Below are 24,056 nucleotides of genomic sequence, written 5' to 3'. Positions count from 1 at the left end.
CCTTAGTGCAATTCCTGGGCCGTCTAGAAGGACTCCATAGTCTTGAGAAATCTGCTTGTTGAGATCTGACAGAAGGGGGATGTGGATGTTACCCAGACCTCCACTCTACAAAATAAAATAGTCTTACATAAGTGACATACAGTACTGTATGGGGAAGTTATTTTACTGCCATGATATAGAAACAACAATTATCATTATATTATTATATACCTATGCAAACCAGTTCAACTTTAGTCAACATTTTTGTGAGGTCACAGTGACCTTGACCATAAGTTCATCCTGGAGTCCATTTGAACACCACACACCTTTCCACCTTTTGGAAGCAAAACAATGGAACTATAATGACCACCTGTTATGTCCTGCTTTGGGTTGTACTGCACAGCTTCTGACCCCCTGTCCCACACTTTAAGTGATCTTTTGATAAGGACAAAAACACATGGATGCATTTTACCCACCCAGCAGATTTTATGATTTAGCAGCATAATGTTCATAGTGTACTCAACCGGACCAACACACAGGCAACGGGATACCCACAGACAGCTGATTACATTAGTCTACGGCCACAACAATTCCATGAGAATAGTTTTAATTTCGTCAGACGAGACGAGAGGAAATATGTTCGTCAACAACCTTTTTTTTCATGACTAAGACGAGACGACGACGAGACGGCACTAATGTCCTGAAACACTGACAAAAACTATCTTAAGATGCATTATTGTTGACGAAAAAAGACGAGACTAAAATGTTTTGCATGAAATAAAAACTAAGATAAAATCTCTCTTCATTTTCGTCTACAAAATGAAGACAGAATATCTAGCTGTTACGTTTTCAAAATATTCCGAATGAGTTCATGCTCCTGTAGGCTAGTCTACGTGCTGTTGCTGCAACCCTGTGGCTGCAACACGAAACTACATGGAACAAGAACACCGGAGATTTCTGCCAGAGTTAAGCTAACTACCTAAGCTTTATGACACAATGCTACATACCCAGAAGTTGAAGCTTCTCTCATACTAATTAACATCCCCCAGAATGTCCATACGAAAATGTTCAGCATGTAATGTCAACTATTTGACTAGTTACACGGATGATGCAAAGTTTGCTAGCAAGTAAGCTATGGAAAGTTCGCTAGCAAGTTAGCTATGGCTAAGATGGAGAGTTTGTTTTACCACGTCTGCTCGCGGACCACTTGGGATAGCTTGCGGACCACCACACTTTGAGAAACACTGGTCTACGAATATCATGACAGTGGTCCAGTCAAATCTTTTACTGTGTATTGTCAAATCCCAGCCGAGCTATAATTGTAGCTTGACTTACCTGTGCATGTAAACATACTGACTGACAAAAAATCAGAATGAGTAATTATAACAGACGAGTAGCTCTGTGGACACACAATATTGTTGGAAAATTAAGATGTGTGAAACACTATTTGACTCAAATGGTAATCAGAAATAATTTGTTATAAAAAAAAAGACTAAAATGTTTTGACTAAAACTGACTAAGATACCTTTAGTTTTCATTTGAGTAAAACTAGACTAAAACTTGACTAACAAAAATGATATTTGAATGACTAAATATGACAAAGACTAAAAAGGACATTTCGTCACAAGACTAAGACTAAGACTAAATTAAAAATAGGTGACAAAATTAACACTACATGATGAGAACTACCTCGAAATTTATGATTTCCTCCAGGAGACTGCAATATTGAGAAACCCCTTTTGAGGCCCCTGTGCCAGTGGTCAGGCAGATTTATTAACAATCGTTATCGGCCAACACCTTTGCATATTTCTTCTTCCGGGGCGCAGTATGGCCGCTGACCCAGTGCTTCACGTCGGTGGTTTGTTGGTTTGTATGTTTGTACGTTTCTTAACCCTGTCTAGCCCGTAATGCAACTAACCTTTGGACAATGACAGAGCAAGAAATATGGAGCTAATTAATGCTTGGATTGCGATCTACATTGCACTGCTGCTGTTTTCAGCCAACAGTGTCTCAACCAGACAGGACGCTGACGCTGTTTTTATATGACAGACCAGCTATTGACGTTTTAGGCCCAAGCCGGCTGTTTTGAAAACCATATTTCCATGGAATTGTTTCAAGTATGACATTGCATGTTAATGTGAAAATATTACTTCATAAATGTGCCATCTTTGAAATAATTTAAATATTTTTCATGAGAATGTCTATTTCTGAGATGATACAGGGTTGAATCAAAGTAAAGTTTTTAATGTCCCGTATCTACAGCAAGTAGCCTACACCATCATAATAACAGGTTAATTGTAGTACACAAGCCTCTCCACCACGGCAAGGTGCAGTCCAGCTGTGATGTCATGGAGAGACTTTTCAATAAATAAAACAAAAAATAGAGGTGTATATCGGTATCGGCAAAAGGCCAAAATGAGCTTGTAAATATCGGCATATTGGATATCGGCTAAAATTCAATATTGTGCATCCCTACAGAAAACATATTGTAATGAGTTTGGTTGTTTTTTAAATAGTTCTCAATTTTTTTTTTCATCCCCCTTAAATAGTGTAATTTTTTTTTTTCATGTAGTTTGTTTATCTTTAACAATAAAATAACATTCATGCTCATCGCTAGCCTGGCTAGCGCCACCACTTCTCAATGAGACGTGGTCTGGGACCCAAGCTCATCGCTTGAAATATTTATGATTGAGGACTCCTTCAAGCTCCTTCAGCTCATCGTTAGTCTCCATTCAGTTACCGGCAAGTGTCGGGGCGTTACAAAAAGGCACAGACCAGAGCCAAATAAGGTGCAGAATTTACGTCACTTATGAGCCTAGTTGAGAATCACCCATTGTCAGCGGCAGTTTCAAGTTGTGAGATTTGCATATGAAGGAGTGAAGTTGTAAAAAATGAGGTGAGCAAACTATAAATTCTGGTGGACCACCACGCAGTCACTGGTAAGGCAGACCACGGTATACCGGTGTGTATCCTGACATCCCTATAGACTACTATTTGATGGTACCAAGGGTATCACTAGGTGTTTACTCATAGGCCACACTATCACTATTTAATTCCAACATTAATCATTGTTCATCCTTCATTGTTAACTCCAGAAGTAATAAATATCAGCAGTGACGGATTGGGCAGAATATCACACTTCCTGCAGTTGAATATGATTGACGCAACACTCTGGCCAATCCTGGTCTCTCCATTAGTGAGCTTGCAATCATAGACCATCACAGTCCCGCCAGAAGAATCCAATACAATTTCTCCATTTACAATTGGGGTATAAGTAGGGTTGGGTATCATCTGGGTTTTATCCGATACTGGTGCTAAATCGATACTTTTAAAACGGTGCCGGTGCCGAAACGATGCCTGAACCGGTACTTTGTTTTTAAAATGTTTTAAATTAAAATGGTCTAAAGCATGAATTACTTTTTTATTATTGATAAGACAAATTTGAACATGAAATTGAACTGTTATATCCAATTTACTATCAATATCTCATTGCTCCTACGAATAATACATTTAAATGTTAAAACAGCTTGCCAAGCATGCACACACAATGGTAAGCTTTGCTTTTAAGTTTACCCAGTGTTGGCGGTTTGCCATAAGGTATGTTAAAACCGCTTGCCAGAACTGCCAGGTCATGGACAACGGCATTTGCAAGCAAGCTAATCTAACAGGTACTCTACTTTACAGTTAATTCAGTGTGTTCCCAAATGCTTCAAGAAATTTCATGTCTTAACCCATAACACGCAGTAGTTTTGAACATGTTAGGCTACATGTCGGTGTTGAAGTGTTTAGATTCCCAGCGCTAGCCTAGTAGGCATTTTAACAGCAACTATGGCTATGCGCTAACACCAATCAGCTGAGTTTAATTAGCGATAACGTACGGAGATGGTTTCGTAGCCTCTTTGACAGCTCAGTGACATCAGGTAACCTACATATTTATGTTTTTGCCAGCTAACTTTTAACATGATCTTCATATTCATTGTGATGCTGTATGGGCCTCATGCACATGAAAGATTATTATCATGCCATTATGTTGTTTAACACACCGTGAAATAAAGTTTTCACCTTACAACTTTGCTGATAACATTTCAAATAAATGCCAGTTAGCGCATTAGCAAGGATATTGTGTAACATATAGGCTAGCCTACTGTTGATGTTTCATAGTCTTTTGCTTGTGTGTAGTTAGGCCCACTGCTAGAATTTGACAGGAGCTCGCGATATCGCTTTAAAGTAAGCTACTTGGGCTCACGCAAGCTGTCAAACACTGTCCACTCGCCTATGTGGTGCACCCCTCTGGTTTATACATCCAGTGTTTATGTTAGCTAACTGTATCTGGATGTGTTGCTATCAGAGCAAGACATTAGAGATGGCACATGACATGCAGTGATGCCTCGTATATCAAGTGTGAGCCCATTGCTAAAGATTGATCCATCTCTACCTCAAAACTACAGACCTATTTCCAAGTTACCATTTGTATCAAAGATTCTTGAAAGATTAGTGTCCAAGCAGCTTGTCTCTGCACTGGAAAATAATAATCTTTTTGAAAAGCTACAATCTGGTTTTCGAAAGTATCATAGCACTGAGACAGCACTGCTGAAAGTTACAAATGACCTTTTAAGAACAGCTGATGATGGCATGTGTTCTGTCCTTGTACTTCTTGATCTTAGTGCAGCTTTTGACACTATTGATCACAGCATACTGCTGCATAGACTGGAACATTGGGTGGGAATTTCTGGTACAGCCTTACAATGGTTTTCATCTTACTTGTCAAATAGGAAGTTTTGTGTTTCTGCAAACAGTTACAGATCTTCATTTTCTCCTGTCAAGTATGGGTGACCTCAAGGGTCAGTTTTAGGACCAATCTTATTTTGTTTATACATGCTTCCTCTTGGGCACATTATCCAGAAACACTGTGTCTCCTTCCACTTCTATGCTGATGATACACAGCTGTACCTGCCCATTAGTTCCTCTGATCCTAGTATGCTGAATTCCTTAAATGAATATCTTTGTGACATAAAAAACTGGATGTCAAACAATTTCCTCCAGTTGAATTCTGACAAAACAGAAGTCCTCATCATTGGATCCCAGCACATAGTGAAACAAATGATACTATCCTTAGGTCCCTTTCAATTTTTAGACTGTGTAAAACCTGTTGCAAAGAATCTTGGTGTCTGGTTTGACAGTAATTTAAGCTTTGAACGTCACATCACAAAGCTCATACAGTCTTGTTTCTATCACCTCAGAAATATTTCCAAGATTAGTTCCATCTTAACTTTTAAAGACACTGAGACCATTATACATGCATTTATTTCTTCACGCCTGGATTACTGCAATAGTTTTTTTTCTTGTCTGAACCAAAAATCTATAAAGAGACTTCAAACTGTTCAGAATTCAGCTGCCCGGCTTCTTACTAAGACAAAGTACTGTAATCACATTACTCCTGTTTTAGCCTCACTGCACTGGCTCCCAGTAAGCTTTAGAATTGATTTTAAGATTCTTCTGATTACTTTTAAAGCTCTACATGGCCTGTCTCCCAACTACGGGTGTATTCGAAACGGGAGACAGCTGCCTACTGCCTCCCTCCCTACATAGAGAGCTGTCTCACTAGACATGACTTTGGATTAAATGCATCTTTTAAAAATGAGCGTAGCACTCTAGAATCTTTGGTTAACACTACGGTATGACGTTAGCAAAGGCCTGACGTTAAACTAAATTAGCTTACGTAAGCTAGCAGGCTAACGGTATAAATTAGTTTTACGGCCGGCAGATATGTCAGACCAGACGCTATTAATGGTTACAACAATGGCATAATCAGATAGTAAAGTGTTTATTTCTAATCTGTAATCTACAAATCTAAGCAAAATAAGGTCAAACAAATGACATTTTAAACAGATTCAGCAGCCATTACCGATGTCATCCGCCATGTTTGTTTACCTTTCACAGCTGTTTCAGACGTTGCCGCAAGGGATTATGGGTAGGAGGGAGCATGAAGTGTGCATCGATGCTGCCTTCAAAAATGACCGTTATTTGGGAATTCTAAGATATCTTAAAAGGCAGCAGAATTTGTTTTTTCGGTTTCGAACCACACTTGCTGCCTTGCTCCCCAGTTAGATATCTTAAAAGGCAGCAACTTTACCCGTTTGGAACACACCCTACATATCTGACCTCCTAGTACCTTATACACCTGTGCGTACTTTAAGATCATCTGGTAGTGGTTTCCTAACTATTCCTAAGGTCAATCTCAAAACTAAAGGGGAGAGAGCATTTAGTGTCAGGGCACCTAGGCTCTGGAATGACCTGCCTGATGAAATCAAGTCAGTATGCTCTTTTAAATCCCTCCTTAAAACTCATCTTTACAAGCAAGCCTTCCTTAGTTTTGTTTAAGTAATATACTCCATTTTTTTGTGTTAAGTTTATTAAGTTTTATTTCAGTGTCAAGTTTTATTTCAGTAAGTTTTATTTCAGTGTCAAGTTTTATTTCAGTATCCTAAGTTTTATTTCAGTGTCAAGTTTTATTTCAGTAAGTTTTATTTCAGTGTAAGTTTATTTTCAAATTTATGTTAAGTTCTAATTGAATTAGTATATATTATTTGATTGTTATATTATTATGTCTTATTTGCATTTTCATTTATGTTGATATTGTACAGCACTTTGTAACTTTATTTATATAGCACTTTTCAAAACAAAGATTATTATTATTATTATTATAAAAAAAACAAAACGCTATTTAAGCACCTAAATGAGGCACCGAAATCCACGTTGTTATTCGATGCAGTTACTACCGTTTGCGTCGGCACCGGTGCCATATTAGAACCGTGTTTCGGTGCCCAACCCTAGGTATAAGCCATAAAAACGTAATTGTACATGGTAGACTTAAAATCAGCTAGTATTGTATTGGCATAGTATTGGCAGCGATTGTATATGCTCATATTGACGCCAAAAGTTCATGGGGCACTAACCTTGTTTTGTGATAAATGTCTTTTATTCGCGATGTCTTGGATAAGTACTTCATTACCCACAATCCTGAACAATCCCACAATGATGCCACTGATTGGTGGAAAGTCTGGTATGACATATACTGTACAACCCCAAAACAGAAAAAGTTGGGACATTGTGTAAAACGTGAATAAAAACAGAATGTAATAATCTGCAAATCTCTTAAAGTCATATTTAGTTGCAAAAAGGACACAGACAACATATCAAATGTTGAAAATGACAAATTTGACTATTTTGTGGAAAATATATGCTAATTTCGAATTTGATACCAGCAACAGGTTTCAAAAAAAGTTGGGACAGGGTAATAAAATGCTGGAAAAGTTGTGTAATGATAAAGAAAACAAAGGGAAGAATGTTTCGCAACTAATTAGGGTAAGTGGCAACACGATTGGGTATGAAAAAGAGCATCCCAGAGAGAGAGGGACTCTTAGAAGTAAAGATGTAGGGATATTTATCACTCTGTGTAAACTTATGTGCACAAATGATGAAACAATGATATTTTAATGCTTCTTAACATGAAATTGTGAAGTATTTGGGGAGTTAATCATCTACAGGACATAATATTATTAAAACATTCAGAGAATCCAGAGAAATCTTTGCAAACAAGGGAAAGAGCTGAAAAACCACATTGGATGGCCGTGGTCTTTTGGACCTCAGATGGCATTGCATCAATACCAGACCTGTTTCCAGACCTGTCATTGTATGGGCTCAGGAAAACCTCTGATAACCATTGTCTATGTGCACAGTTTAATATCAATTCAGAAACTGCAGCCAACATTGTAACAGCTACAATTGTATTGAGACATGATACAGAAAATACCACCCTCTTATCTGGGCCTGAGCTTGTTTAAAATTTACTGAGGTAACGTGGAAAAAGGTCCTGTGGTTAGACCAATCAAAGTTTGCCATTCTTTTTGGAAATCATGGACTCATCTGGGCTAAAGAGGAGAGGGCCTATCCAAGTATCCAACCTATCCAACTTGTTTTAGTGCTCAGTATGAAACCCAACATCTATGACGGTGTGGAGGAGCCTAAGTGCCTACAGCATGGGCATCTTGCACATTTGGCAAAGCACAATCAATTCTGAATAATGTATACAGGTTTTGAGAAACATATACTGCCATCCAGGCAATGTCTTTTCCAGGGACGACCTTGAATATTTCAGGAAAGCAATGCCAAAATGAATTCTGCACATATTTAAATAGTATTTCTCTATAGAGGAAGAGTCCAGGTGCTAAGATGGCCTGTCTGCCGTCCAGATTTGTCAAATTAGGTGCATAATGGAATGAAAAACATGACTAAGAATACCCCATACTGTTGAGCAACTTAAATCCTATATTGGGGATTAATGGGACAAAATTTCATTCTCAAAACTGTAGCAAATGGTCTCCTCCGTTCATAAACATTTACAGAATTTTGTTAAATAAAGAGGTGAAGCAGCACAGTGGTAAACATGCTCCCGTCCCAACTTTTTTTGAAACATGTTGCTGGCATTAAATTCAAAATTTACATATATTTCCATGAAATAGTCCAAATTTTCATTTTCAACATTTGATATGTTGTCTATGTCCATTTGGCTGCTAAATATGGGTTTACGAGACTTGTATATTAATCACATTCTGTTTTTATTTGCATTTTACACAACGTCCCAACTTTTTCTGTTTTGGGGTTGTATTATGTTTTAGTGAGTGTCCAAAGGTGAGAAAACTAGGGATCGACCGATATGGATTTTTTAGTGCCGATACCGATACCGATTTTTTTTCCATCAGCCTTAGCCGATGACCGATACAGGCTGCCGATTTTCTTGAGCCGATATTTGGAGCCGATACTGCTTTTATTTTGCTCCCTCAATTTACATCATACAAATTACACATAATTACACAAATGATGATAACAAATGTTATAAGTCTCAATTTAAAAAAGGAACATTTGTTGAACTTATGGATGGGTGCACAGGATATGGTTAACTGTGCAAAATGCTTTCATCAACATCTTACAACACAGCCTTGATGATGCATTGCTTGCTGACATATTATAAGACATAATTCAGGTCATCACAAAATGTCCTTTGTCAACACATTTAAATAATTTAAGAAAACAATAAGCCTGAAATGTAGCTATTGAAATGAAGTGCTTGATTTGTAATTTAAGACGGCATGGTTTAAACATTTCTATGTCTATATTTTTCTAAAAAAAGCTGCCAGATTTGTCAACCACAGAACATAAATCAGCAGAGGAAAATAACGTGGTGTCAGATGTTTCTGTTATAAACGGCATCAACGTCAAAAGCTATAAAAACATATCTCTCAAAGTTTTAAAATCTCTCCTTCAGTTAACGCAGCACTCTCATATCGCTGTGATGCGTGTTTCCCATTGAGTGAGACAGACAAACTTCAAGAGCAAACGGCTCTAAACAAGTAAGGCATACACGGTATGTCTGGTACATGATAAACATTAACACGAATTAATATTCAACTACATATAACACGTCTCTCATTATTGAAGCTCTGATATCACTGCGATGGCAACTCCGACCCGCTCGAAGGGAGAGGGGGAGGGAGACGCACACGCGTCCAAAACTCAGCCAGGTGGTCGCTGAATAAAACTCCCACAAATATCTCGGAACAACGTCGGCATTACTTAATCATGTGATTTACCAGTGTTCGTAACAGCTACCGCATGCATATGGATAGCCTACAACTTAGCTATTTGCAGCTCCCTAAATACAATGGCAAGCAGTTTTATAGAAGAGGCATTCAGGGAGGGAGACACACACACACACACATACACACCACACGCGTCCAATACTCAGCTAGGTGGTCGCTGAATAAAACCCCCACAAATACCACGGAATAACGTTGGCATTATTTAATCATATGACCAGTGTTTGTAACAGCTAGCCTACCGCTACCGCATGCAGATAGCCTACAACTTAGCTATTTGCAGCTCCCTAAATACAATGGCAAGCAGTTTTATAAACGAGGCATTAAGCATTAAATAAAGTACCTATCTATCATTCGCGTTTTCCATTTGGACCCACAAACTTGCTTCCACCTTCAAAGTGTATGGCAATATTTCAGCGAAGTCAAACAGTTAAGATGCTTTGAAAGTTAACTAAAAGTTTAGTTTTTTTTATTAAAAGCTTAAAGTTTACTGTTATCTTGAAGAGCAGACCAGCACTCTGCTCAGTGGGGGAGGGGCAGTCTGCACGTGAATTGCAGTGTCTCCAGCAACACAGAGCTGCCTGTGGATGCCTGTATGTAAATAATGCGGGAAAAAAACTATCGGCGAACGCAGCCGCTTATCGGCCGATGCCGATACACTTAAAAAATGCAAATATCGGCCCGATATATCGGCCGGCCGATATATCGGTCGATCCCTAGAGAAAACCACTTTAAATCAGGTCACATTATTGACTGTAGCCTACATACTGTATGAGTCATATCAATCATTAACCTAGGAATACTTCTTTTTGCATTTAATGAACATTTTGTAATAATTCACGGCAAGTTAATAAACTGAATATGGTGGTCCAAGAGCAGACCATGCACCGGTCCATGCATCAGCCCGACTGAGCGGTGATGGCAGTCAGGTACGAAGCACTGCACCATGTTGCTAACGTTAACCGCTTTTACACACACACACACACACACACACACACACACATCCCTACACACACACACACAATGATAAATATAAAATTCAATACCAAAACACTATTATTTACACAATTACTCCTGAAATAACTGCTATTAACTGCACATTCACTATATAAAAATCACTGTTTGGAAAAAAAAGGTTTGCGTGCTGTCGTTGGTTGTTCAAATGGCTTTCGCGCCATGGTTGTGTCTTGGACTATATATACAGTGAGGCGCTGTGGTTTATGGGATGAGTAGTTCCTTCGCTCCAAAATGAAAATATGTACACAGTCTTGTACCTTTGACTTTTTTTGGATTTTCTCTTCATTTTTTCACTTGAAATGATATGTTGTATGCTTATGAGTTACGCCGTAGCTGGTTAGCCTATTTTTCAGTTGCCTTCAGTGACCTAACAAGAGCTTCATAATAAACTGTGTAACCCATCCACATAATTTGTTTTACATTCATTTTGTAAAATACATCAGATTTTTTCTGTGTAGGGGAGAACGTTTTGTTTAGGATTATCTGCGTTTTCTAACGTCAGCTAGGGTTTGCTAGCGGTCTCCCCACCAGTCAGCTACTTGCTATCATATCATAGTGACTCGCTAGCATTAGCTGGGCGATGGAAGAATGAACATCGGTGACCGCATCTTCCAGGATTCTTTACAATCTTTTTGAAATGAGGAGAAATGATGAGTGAAGGCAGAGGGGGGGGCCAAGAGGCCTCCTGTGAAAATAACAGTTTGTGGGTGCTACGGTAAGGAGAAACTTTGTTCCATGAATGCCATAAAAAAGTGCAGCTTTTCAAATTAATGTTAACCTGCAAGTTCGCTGATGTGTTAGCCTATGATAACATTAGCCTATGTTATGGATGTGTTGGATAACATCTTGTCTTCCCATTTTAAATCCTCAACTTCTTTCGGGGAATGTCAAAGACGATTTAGAACAATCTGATTGAAGCTAAGTTTCAACTACCATTTAAAAATGAAATAGACACAGCACCATTTTTCGTGTGGCAGATTGATGAGACCATTTCATGCAAAGTGCAATTGTCCACTATTATGTTACGATATATTATGTTGATGTGGCTGGAGTGATTGATTCAAAAACATTTTCTAAGATTCTTCAACGTATCAGGAGGTAAATGCCAGGTGGAATTTTAGTTTTGTAGAGAAGGAAATGGCAGTGACAGAAACAAACTGAAGTACTGCGCATACGCGCAGTTTGTTGTTTGTTATGCACGTTTCAATCTAGTGTCAAGGAGCAGGTATCCACCCAGAGGCAAGAACGTGTCTCATATTAGGCTACTGAATTTGACATTGAGCTTGCAGCATGCCTTATGGGGCATAATCAGTAGTTTATAATATTAAAGGAAGGTTGTTGTTTCAAGATGTTGTAGACTTCAGTTTGTTGTTTGTTATGCACAATGGTTCAATTTAGTGTCAAGGAGCAGGTATCCACCCAGAGGCAAGAAAATGTCTCATATTAGGCTACTGAATTTGACATTGAGCTTGCAGTATGCCTTATGGGGAATAATCAGTAGTTTAGAATATTAAAGGAAGGTTTTTGTTTTAAGATGTTGTAGACTTTAGCTTAGGCTATTAGAGCCATCAACATCTGGCCATTATTTAGATAGATAGATAGGTAGATACTTTATTGATCCCTAGGGGAAATCCAAATTCATTAATATACTGCAAAACTGCTTATGTAATAATAATAATAATACATTTTATTTAAAAACGCCCAAAGTCGCATCACAGATAAAACAAATAGAAGGAATCTATATATATATATATATATATATATATATCAAAAAAGGCCATATCACAGTCATAGGCTAGTCTAAAGAGATAGGTTTTTAGTTCCTTTTTAAACTGGGCAGTGGATTCACACTGCCTAATGTTGTTTAGAAGTGAGTTCCATAGCTTTGGGGCTGTGTGGGAGAACGCTCTCTCTCCCATGGTGCTAAGGTTCATCTTGGGCACCTTGAGCAGACCAGCGAATGAGGATCACAGCGAGCGGGAAGGGGTGTAGCTCTCCAAGCGGTCGGTGATATAATTGGGAGCAAGGTTATGCAGGGCCTTATATGTCAACAGTAAGATCTTAAACTGGACTCTCTGGGTAACTGGTAACCAGTGTAGCTGCAACAGTACAGGTGTTATGTGGCTTATGGACTTTGTGCCTGTTACTATCCTGGCTGCAGAGTTCTGGATTATTTGGAGGCGGTGGAGTGATTTCTGTGGAATGCCAGAGAAGATGGAATTGCAGTAATCAATGCGGGATGTAGTTCTTCTGCACTCTGCTGACTGAGGGAGGGGCGCAGTCTTGCGATGTTGCGCAGATGGAAAAAGGTGCTGCGAGACACACTGTTAATATGGGCAGTGAATGAAAGTGTGCTGTCTAGTATAACACCAAGACTCTTCACCTTGGTGGAGCAGGCAATGTTGGAGCCATCTACAGATAGGGAGAGTCTGTTTTCTATCTTTGCCAGCATTCTTTTTGAGCCAACAACAAGTAATTCAGTCTTGTTACTGTTCAGTTTCAGGTAGTTGTTAGTCATCCACAGATTTATATCATGCAGACAGGCAGTCATCACAGCAGGAGGAAGGGAGGCAGTCGGTTTGGTGGACATATAAAGCTGGGTGTCTTCAGCATAGCAGTGAAACTGAACACCATGTTGCCTCAGGATATTTCCCAGTGGGAGGAGGTAGATGATGAAGAGCAGGGGCCCCAGAACAGACCCCTGTGGCACTTTTTTTTTTTTTGGGGGGGGGTGCGGATGGTAGCTCTGAGAGTGTGAATGAGGTGGTGTTGGGATGGGAGTGGGGGTGGGGGGTGAGGGGTAGTGAGTGTGTGAGGATCAGTGTTGGGAAAGTTATTTACAAATTAGTTACAGTTACTAGTTACTTCTTTCAAAAGTAATTGAATTACCTTACCAATTACTGTATATCAAAAGTAATTAGTTACTAGAGAAAGTAACTTTTGAGTTACTTTTAAGTCTGCTTTCAAAATGTCAATATGAACAGTACTGAAGTCACACAATAAACCTCATTTTTAGACCTATTTATTGTAGTTTCAACGGGCCTTCAAATCAATAGCCTTGTGCATGAGTTCTCAAACTTTTTCCGACCACAAAACATTCTACAATGCATGAAGGCTTCCCTGACCTTGTTTTGTGCCACCCTCACCATCTAGGTGGTTTGATAGATATGTACAGCACACTGCCTACTGCTTGCCTTCTACTACTGCATGGTATGCATGGTGGTGCACTGACACTGAATTCTGCAATATAGTAAGTTATTATTATCATTATTATTGCAATCCTTCTGTAGGCCACATGGAATGAGTTCAATGGGATGTAATGTGAAACAATGTTAAATGGCTTATTTTCAGCCTGCGCTTCACAAGTGCTGACCTACTGAAATAAGTTCTAATGCACATCCGAGGGTTTGGGGTTGTCGCGCACTATGCAGAAGGTTACTCTTCGGCTGATAAGGTGTTCCAGAGAGAAGTTGCATGTTCTGTCGCAGACAAATGAATCCATAACACCACGGACGTCAATTCCGATGTAAACATACTGTGCAAATAACTCAAGTCGCTGTAGTATGTACGGTAGGCTATTTGGAGGTTTCTTTATCTGGTAAGTGAAATCTGCATTTTCCTCTCGACGTGTGCTTGCTTGTGCCAAGGCTATATATAGGCTACTGTATGTAGGCCTATTGGTGTTGTGTCGTGTCTATGTTAATGAGAAATTGATATAAAGAAGCTTTTGCGCAATAGGCGAAAAAGAGCAGAGATAAAATAAACAACAATGCGCTTTTACTGTAGTGGAGCTTACGAGATGGAAACGAAAGGGAAAAGGCTTTTAAGATCCCCATTTAAATTGTAGCCTAATGCACTCGTGTGTGTTTTAGCATAAATACGAAATAAGAAGGAATGTGAGGAGGCTCCTATTAAATGTAAAGAATGCATCTGCAATCTAAACATGTACACAATCGCTGGAAACACAGCTAATGTCGGGAGACGTTAGATCAGAAGCAGCAAATGTGCATCTGTCATCTTGTCTGCAGTCGTTCATTCAAGATCAACAGAGTAACGCAAATAACGAACTCTTTGAAATTTCAGTAATTGTAATTGCGTTACTTGATTTACAAAAATACTTCGTTACATGCTCGTTACTTTGTAACGCATTACTCCCAACACTGGTGAGGATGTATATGTGTGTGTGTGTGTGTGTGTGTGCATATGTGTAAGGCTGGCTTGCTGTTGGGCCAGGAGGAGAGAAGCTGGAACACTCTGAGGGAGGGTTTCAGAGGAGAGGAGTTCTGTTAATTATTCTGTTAAAGATAAGTGTAATAAGAAGAATAACTGATTGCCTGACTGATTGACAACCTGGGCACCCATTAATGGCCACAGTTCCACCCAGCCCCCGCAGTTATACGGCGACGAACTGACAGAGGGGAGGACCTGCGTGCCACCCATCCCCCCAGCATATGCACACATCCCCCACTACCAACCACACCTCGCCCCCAGACCTCCACCCAACACGCCACTCTTGACCTAAATATGTATGTGAATGGCTAGGTTGAGGGCTCTATCTAGTGTGTAGCATTAAAAGAAGTGGGCATGCATGGTGAATGTCAGGATTTCCCCATGCACACCACACTTACCATGTATAAGATGTATGCCTGCTCTGTAATGTGTGCATTAAAATAAGTGAGGCATACAGATAAACACCTGATGAGGCATCTACCTGCACTCCACTCTTACCCTAGCCCGTTTTGTAGTTTTTGTTTATGTTTGATGAATGTCACCTAACATGTAGTGCAATTAAGAGAGTAAAGCGTGCTGTGTGCTTCCAGGACAAGGTGTGTGCATGAGCGTATGAGGAGGGTGCACAACGGGGGCCCAGGGCCAATAGATAACCCACAGGTCCCAACCAATGCCAAATCCACACAGCGACCCGCCAGGACCGAGTCTCCCAAGCCATCCAATGGGGCCCCAGCAGAATAACGATGAGAGAGGCAGAAATAAAGAGTGAAATTACTAAAGTTATCAGCAAATGTAAATAAAAGGGGGTGGGGAAGAATGGGATGCTATTTATAATAATAATAATAATAATAATAATAATAATAATAATAATAATAATAATAACAATAATAGTTCCAGCTACCATCCCCTGCCCAGTGTTCGATGATATGTGTATCTGTTGATGAAGTGTGTTATGATGGTGTGGAGATGGATCTCAGGCAAAGAGGGTCAGGACTGTAAGTAGGTATTAGAGGGGTACCAAGGAGAGGTTGTATCCTGAGTATTGATTAAGTTTGTAGTTGATAGGTTTTCTAATGATATATAGTCTGTTAACAAGTTTTTCCAATGAGTGATGTGAACATTGTTCCTAGATGTTCATGAGGATTGTTTTCTTGGCGATATTCAGCGCTACCAGCAGTGTTTTATTGCAGGAGTTGCTTAAATTGACTGTGGATGTATCACCAAGTATGCATAAGGAAGGGGATGCTGGGATGTGACAGCCAAAGATGGAAGAGAGAGATTTTGTGACACTCACCCAGAAGTGGTTGATTGGAGTGCAATGCCAAACCGCATGAATGTATGTGTCTGGGTTATTTTGTGTGCAGTGAGAGCATAGATCCGAACCAAACCCCATTTTAGCCAATTTATGTGCAGTGAAGTGAAATCTGTAAAGAACCTTGTATTGTATTAGTTGTAGATTACTATTCTTTGTCATGAGGTAGATGTTTTTGCACATTTTGGTCCAGAAGTCGGCACCGGGAGTAATTGATAAGTCTGATTCCCATTTGTGATATGGCAGGCCAATTGTTTTTTTCTGAACGAGATATAATTTTTTAAATTTGGGAGAGTATTTTTTTGGGAGAGGGAATATTAAGCAGCTCTGAGATTGGTGGGGGAATGTCAAGGTTAGCTGTCTGGATGTTAATTTTTCCTAGGATAGATGATTTAATTTGCAGGTATTGTAAGAAGTGTTTACTCTCGATGCCGTGCTTCTGGACCAAACAGGAAAATGAGGCCAGATTATTGTCTTGAAGAATGTGTTGACGGTGAGTGATGCCCTTTCCCATCCATGTGTGAAAGTTAAGTGGTTTTTTTATTGACGGTGAAATCTGGGTTATTCCAAATCGGGGTGTGAATTGATGGTGCTATAGGTGAATCAGTGATGTGGTAGAATCTCCACCAGGCTGTCAGAGTAGATGAAATTGTTGGGGCTTTGAAGGATGGATGTTTTTTGATTGACTGACTGCAGAAAGGGAGATCTGAGATTTTAATTTCTTTACAGATTGTTTGTTCTAGGTCTAACCAGGTGTTGTCTGAGGGGGTGGGGTGTAGCCATTTGTAGATGAAGTGGAGCTGGTTGACCAGGGCATAGTGCTGGAAGTGTGGGGCCTCTAGTCCTCCCAGTGCTTTTGGTTTTTGGAGAGCGGTGAGTTTGATCCTTGGGGTCTTATCTTTCCAGTAGAATTTAGTGATTAATGAATCGAGAGACTTAAACCAGAGTGGGGTGGGCTGGATTGGAATCATAGAGAGTAAATAGTTTATTTTGGGCAGTATTGTCATTTTGATTACTGAGATTCTGCCCATGATGGATAATGGGAGGTTCTTCCAGCGTTGAAGGTCATCATCTATTGAAGTGAGTAGAGGGGAATAATTTAGGCTAAATAAGTTTGACAGCCTGGGGGAGACTTTTATTCCTAAGTAAGTGATATAGTTAGTGCAGAGTGGGATAGGTGAAGAGTTGGCTGTCACATACCAGCTGTTGGGATGTAATGGGAGAATTGCAGATTTATTCCAATTTATTGAGTATTCAGAATTTTTAGAGAATGTGTCAATGAGTTTGATGGTTTCTTTTACTGATGTTGTAGGGTCTTGAAGAAAGAGAAGAATGTCGTCGGCATAAAGGCTGATTTTATAATGCATATATGGAGTCTGGACTCCCTTGATGAGGGGGTTCTGACGGATGGCAGCTGCTAGGGGTTCAATGAAGATTGTAAATAGGGAGGGGGAGAGTGGGCACCCTTGTCTAGTTCCCTGGTGAAGAGTGAAACTTTGTGATGTTAGTCCATTGGTGATTACTGTGGCTGAAGGAGAGGTGTATAGAAGTTTAATCCAGTTAATGACCGACTCCCCGAAGCCAAACCTCCCTAAAGTGGAAAACAGGAAATTCCAGTTCACCCTATCAAATGCTTTTTCTGCGTCCAGAGTTGCTATGATGGTATTATCTTGAAAATGTGTGGAGTGATATATTATATTAAACAGTCTGCGGGTGTTGGTGGATGAAATTCTGCCTTTAAATTAAGCCTGTTTGGTCTGGGTGGATAATGGATGGGGGTGACCTCTGCTAATCTGTGTGCTAGCATTTTTGCGATTATCTTCCACATTGAGGAGAGAGATTGGCCGGTAACCTGATGGCAATGTTGGGCTTGAGGAGCAGTGAAATTGAGGCTGTGGTGGAACTAGTTGGAAGACGTCCTTTCTGTTTTGATTCATTAAAGGAACCGTATGTAAGAAAAATATTTCAATTGATCATAAAATGGCCCTGATATGTCACTAGACATTAAGAAATCATGTTCATTTCAAATACTTATATCACTGACAACAGTAGTCCGGCCAGGATATTGTCATTTAAAAAGTGAAGTTGCAGCCCTCAACTGATGTTGATGTTGTGTTTTGTCATGTCATGTTGTGTTTTGGCCTGATGCGCCACCCTCCACCTATTTACTAATCACAAAGTCAGTAGTGTTTCGCCATCCGGGTTGGCAACCTCGAGTCAGGGGGGAGGGGGAGGGGATACACCGCTCTTCAGTATTTTGAAAGTGATTGCAGTACCAGTTTTGGCCACAATCTTACATATGGTTCCTTTAATCATTCTGGTGAAAAGTGGAGCTAAGATGGTCCAAAATTGTTTGTAGAACTCAAGCAGGGAAGCCGTCCGGACCTGGTGCTTTATTATTGGGCATCTGTTTCAGGGCATCAAACAGTTCTTGTTGAGTTATAGGTGATTCCAGGTTATTTATTTGGGTCTCATTGAGTTGTGGTAATTTGATGCTGTTTAGGAAAGAGTCTATGAATTCCTGGGGTTTATTTCTGAAGAATATAGTTTATTGTAAAACTGGTAAAATACATGATTTATTTCTTCAGAAGGACAGGCACAAAGGGGTTGGGGGAGGGAGTTCCAGAGTTTGGGGGCCAAGGCACTGAAGGACCTGCCACCCAGGGTGGAGAGTCTGGAGCGGGTGATAGCTAAGAGGTTTTGGTCAGAGGATCTGAGTGAGCGGGAAGGAGTGTAAGGGGTCAGGAGGTCACAGATGTAGGGGGGAGCAAGGTTGTGGAGGGCTTTGAAGGTGAGTAGTAGTACTTTGTATTTGATCAGGGACGGAACTGGTAGCCAATGGAGTTGATGGAGAATGGGAGTGATGTGTGGTTCAGCCCAGGTTTTTTCAGGGTTGGTTTGACAATAGCAGTCTTCAATGAAGGAGGGATTTGACCAGTGATGAGCGAGGTGTTAATTATTGATGTTATCATTGAGATGATGGATGGTAGGCACATCTTGACCAGGCTTGTCGGAACAGGGTCCAACTGACAGGTGGAGGAGTTGCACTTGGTGATGAGACCAGAGATGTAACTTTCAGCAGGGAGACTGAATTCACTGAGTGCATTTATTGTAGGTGAGACCAACTCAATCAAGGAGCATGGTTGTTTCAGCTTAGTAATTGAACACTCCAATTGCTGATGGATTGCCTCAATTTTTGTGTAAAAAAAGTTCAAGAAGGCTGAGCAGCGTTCAACAGATGCATTCTGATAGATTGCATAGTATGAGCTCTTTGCAGCAGAGTGCTTTTTTGTACTGAAGAATGTGCTCCGAGTACATCCCTTGGTGGACAGCAAGACCAGTCTTTTTTGAAAGTCGCTCCAGGCGCCGACCCATTGACTTCATTTGGCGTAGTTCAGGAGTGAACCAAAGTGCGGAGTGCACAAACGAAACGGTCCGTGTCTTTAAGGGGGCAAGACTGTTGAGTGCTGCATACATGCAGTTGTTGTAATTGCCAACCAGATCCACTACTGAAACATTGGGAGAAGGGCAAGGATAGGAGGTTACTAGTGAAGTAAGTTCTTCTGGCACTACCTTTTTTATGTTGCGGTATGACATGACACGCTGAACTTTGGATTTCCTGATGGACAGATAGGTGTCAAATAGCACAACTTTGTGGTCTGATATGGGTAATTCAGCAGTACTGAAATTGGTAGGTGTTATACCAGAACAACAGACCAGATCTAAAATATGGCCTTGTGAGTTGGAAAGTCAATGTATTGGGTGATGTCAAAGCAATCAAGCATGTCCATAAAGTCTTTTGTGCATGTTTTAGTAGAATTATCCAGGTGTAAATTAAAATCACCCACCAAAATAATGTGGGCAGAGAGGCAAGTAGGCCTACACGGTGATCAACTCGTCGATCATGCTTCACTTTGCAGCGGTTAACAGACCAGAGAGAGGGAATCGCCTTGTTGTCCTTTTTGATGTATATTTTGTCACAACGGGATCCTCGGTGGATATACTTTGGACGCCGGAGGATGTCACGTTGGTATAGGAGTTCTGCAGGAGGCTCAACGTTTCCCCAAAGGCAGTAAAGTTCACTCTGTGAGTATTGCCTCATCTGTAATCCAGTAAATGTTGCAGCCAAACTTTCGCTGGAGTCCACCGGAATCAGAAGCGCAGGTCAGTCAGCGTTGGCCGTGATGCCCCTTTCAAAATCAGACGTTTACAGGCCACGGTGGCCTTGGTTCCCCCTTCTTTCAATATTCTGCTTTGCGTCCTACTAATAGCGATTTTTTTTAGCCTATGGCCTGTCAAAATAATTGTAGCATTCACAGCGCAAATTTAGTCTTTTACGCAGTGGAGAAAGTGACAGCGCAAGAAAGAAAGCGTGTCCAAATTCACCCATTCTTCTCAGTTGAACTACTCGCGAAGTAGCCTACTCATCACACAGACATCACAAGTATCACATGAAAGAGCTTTTTCTCAGCTTTTAAACAATGTTAGCCACTAATTGCGGTGGTGAATGGTTCGCGAGAAAAGTAAATAATATAATTCAATTTAATCATAAATTCTACTGAAGGTTTTGCGTCCATATCCCTACCCATTCATCTCGGTTTAATACTTCACGAACCCTTCGTTTAACACATGACGAACCATATATCAGAATAAACAGAAGACCTTACCGAACACAAAGGTGTAAAGCAGTCCCCTGTACAGTTAGCCGTTCCAGAGTAATCCAGTTTTGAATTTGCAGTACATTTTGACATGGATGGATTTCTCCAAATTTGGGCTTTAAGTTTTACAATGTGTTTAAATTGTTCCAAATGATTTCATAACGGGCCAAATACAAAATAAATGTTACAAATATCACCTAGATATCGGTAAATCAGAGGACAGCTACAGTGGGTCCCCGTTAAGTTTGGACGGGTTCCTTCATGAATCACGCACCCCATTTTCTCAGCAGAAATAGCACAAACTGCAGTTGACACAAACAACCACAAGGTGTCACTTGGGTGCCACTACTATTTTTGATGCGACTGACTTACTGCTTCCATGACTCAGCGGGGGCACGGGAACTTAAATTGATCACGGTAGTTTAAGCTTACACTTGACAAAACATTCTAATATGAAAATGTAGATGCAATTGTTGTAAAATGGTGCAGCTCCTTTAAGAAAGCACCGTGTGCAGGGATGGAGAGAGAGAAAGCGAGAGGGGATAGGCCTATGTGTGTTAGAACTTAGCGTGTGAAAAAAGTACGTGCTGTTGAGACTGGAGCGAGTCATATTCAAAATAATGCAAAAAAAAGCAATTATCCTCATTCATTGCAACCAAAGCATGCCTGCTTGCCGACGTTCAAACGAAAAATATATCAAAGCACCTTTTGCGTTTGAATGTAGCACGAAAAAATGTTTAAACAGCTGGACAAATGATTTAGCTAATTGATTATATAACCTGTACACCAGCAATTGTTGAACATTTACCTGTACAAGTACATTGACAGTAGCCCAGCCTAACAGCATGTTGTAGGCCTACTGTAGAAATTTCACTTAAATTGCAACCGCAACATGCCTGCTTGCCAACGTTCAAACGACAACGAAAAAGATAATAAAACAACAAGAGGGTTGAGTCTGAATGACACTGAGTTTTTAGACACTGAGTTTTTGTAGTTAAGAAATAATTTCGTATAAAAAAATGGTCATTCTTCAATCTCCTTCACTGACGCCTATGGAAAAGGCTTAACGTCCCAAAACAACGATCAATGATCATCAAATTTCTCTCTCACATTGCTCCTCATAACCATCTATAAAAAAGTGTTTTTTCTTTTCTTTTTGAGCACATCCGAATCCCAGGACATAACGCACTGGACCTTATAATAGGCTCGAGATATAATTCCAAAGGGGGCAGATAGGTAGCCTGGGTGCCATTCCGAACTTAGTCCCGCCCACAACGTTTGAGGTCGGGAAGTTCGGTCTGGCATTGATCAATAGTGGCGCGAGTATGCTCGCCCAAATACTGGCGGGCCAATCAAATGGTCAGGGCGGGCTTTATACGATGATGGACAGATGCTCAACAGTAACGTAATCCACCACGTCACCAAAGAGCGCTTGGGTTGAATTCGTTTACAACAACGATGGCTGCCGCTGGAGAATTGAGATGTGTAGATTCTGCTATCAGGTCTGTTCTAGAAGATATCGACAGCGAATTAATTTTAAAAGAGGAACAGAGTAACGGGATCAAGGCATTTGTTGATAAGAAAGATGTTTTTTGCCGAAGCAACTGAAATGGGCATCATGGCGATGCAACTCGGCGTGCACGACGAGGTGGATATAGCCAGCGGTCGTTGCCAGATCCTTTTTTGAAGCCCGGAATCCTGGCTGCTGAACAACAAGTGGAGGGACATGCTAGGCTCCGATGTTTTTCAAGCCAACGTAATGGGTATCGTCATGGACGAAGTTCATCTAACTTACAAATGGTAAGAGAGTCTAACTGTCTGACTTAGTAAATAACTCCCAATGTCGTGATATGAATCCCATGTTGTAAACATAGTAGCCTAGGTATCGTTGTACGTTCGCTAACTCAGACTTGGTACAATCATAACGTTAGTGTGATTGTAGCGAACTAGCTGTTAAAACATTCTAATGTAGGTTACTGTTTTATTTCTATCAGTGGTCAGGCTGCAAAAGGGCAGAAGGGCATTTGGGTGTTGCTTTATGTACTCAAGCACCATACCCATATTGGTAGGCTAGTCACTGTACCCCTTATAAGTGATGTATTCTTTTTAGATGTCAGTACAGTCATTAAAAAGTACTAAATGATACTACTCATAATTTCTTATTTTTACTGTTACTTATTGGTTGCTTTTTGTACTGCTATATATTCCAGGTACACCTGTGCTGACATTGACCGCTTCTGCTGATCGGGAATCCAGAGCCAGGGTTATGAAACAGCTTCAGATGGACAATCCAATAAATTTGGCCCTGAGCCCAAACAGAACAAACATCAGAGTGGGTCTGATTAAAGTACCTGGCCATACACTGGAGTGCCTACACTGGATTGTGAGGGATGTTAGTACAAAGCTTGACCCAGCAGTTAAGACGGTACTTTAATGGAGTCACTAGTTGTCTGCGGAAAGCTTTGTACTGCCATTTTGAGGAACACACCACATCTGTTGATCTAGGACATCTGTGCTGCACTCACTGCCATTCTGTTTGTTCTTGTGAACCTGAAGGTTGTGGGGAGCTAATCCCCAAATATGAACACTTTCAAGGGGAGGTTTCATCACACCACAAACACAGAATAGTCACACCTAAGGGCACACTTTTGATCAGGGAACTGTTACAAACTTACAGGAGTAGTTTACTTCAGGACCATAAAAACATACCACTTTACACAGTCGACACAGCCTGCACTGGTTTTGGAGATGAACTCATTGATCAGTTTTAGAACAGTGCACACAGATATTTGACCTGGACTTCATTATCCATAATCTCCCTACATACAAGCTGGAACATGCAAAAGAGATACTATGAATTATGCATGAGGTTTTTGATGACATCGAACAGAGTCAAACTAATTTGTTTGATGACTGTGTTGTTCAGGATGACCGTGTTCAGGTTGACATGGATTACACTGGTTACTTTGATGACGAGGATGAGGATGATAAGATACAATCATCCCCAAGTAACTTGGAATCAGGCTTGTCAATGTTGAAGATCTCAGGCTAGCTTCAAATTCAGGCTCAAATTTGTAGCTTCAGGGTCCTGTTGTTGTGCAAATGCCTTTTTTTTTTACCTCTGTTACATTAATATTTTTGAATAAAATTAAAATGGTTTATACTTCTCTACTGGTTGGTGATGTTTCTGCATTTAAAGACAAA

General features: G+C 40.3%; 1 protein-coding gene and 1 long non-coding RNA gene across 2 annotated transcripts in view; one reads left to right on the top strand and one right to left on the bottom strand.

Moving 5' to 3' along the window:
• Positions 1-24,056, bottom strand: part of prdx3 (peroxiredoxin 3) — a 69,878-nt gene that overhangs the window by 18,031 nt on the left and 27,791 nt on the right. The window contains exon 5 of the mRNA XM_076285272.1: positions 2-105. Coding sequence (XP_076141387.1) covers positions 2-105 — 104 coding nt within the window. The remainder of the gene's footprint in view (position 1; positions 106-24,056) is intronic.
• On the top strand, positions 22,094-24,019 carry LOC143124021 (uncharacterized). Its single transcript, XR_012986977.1, has 2 exons — positions 22,094-22,652; positions 23,063-24,019. It is a non-coding gene; the product is annotated as an uncharacterized LOC143124021 (long non-coding RNA).

Source organism: Alosa pseudoharengus, unplaced genomic scaffold, assembly GCF_046254945.1.
Source record: "Alosa pseudoharengus isolate Yale_2024_CS ecotype anadromous, Long Island Sound unplaced genomic scaffold, YU_APseudo_1.1 YU_APseudo_1.1_scf_15, whole genome shotgun sequence".
NCBI classification, from domain to species: domain Eukaryota; kingdom Metazoa; phylum Chordata; class Actinopteri; order Clupeiformes; family Clupeidae; genus Alosa; species Alosa pseudoharengus.
Note: the sequence above shows the minus strand (reverse complement) of the source record. Positions and strands in the feature narration are given on the sequence as shown.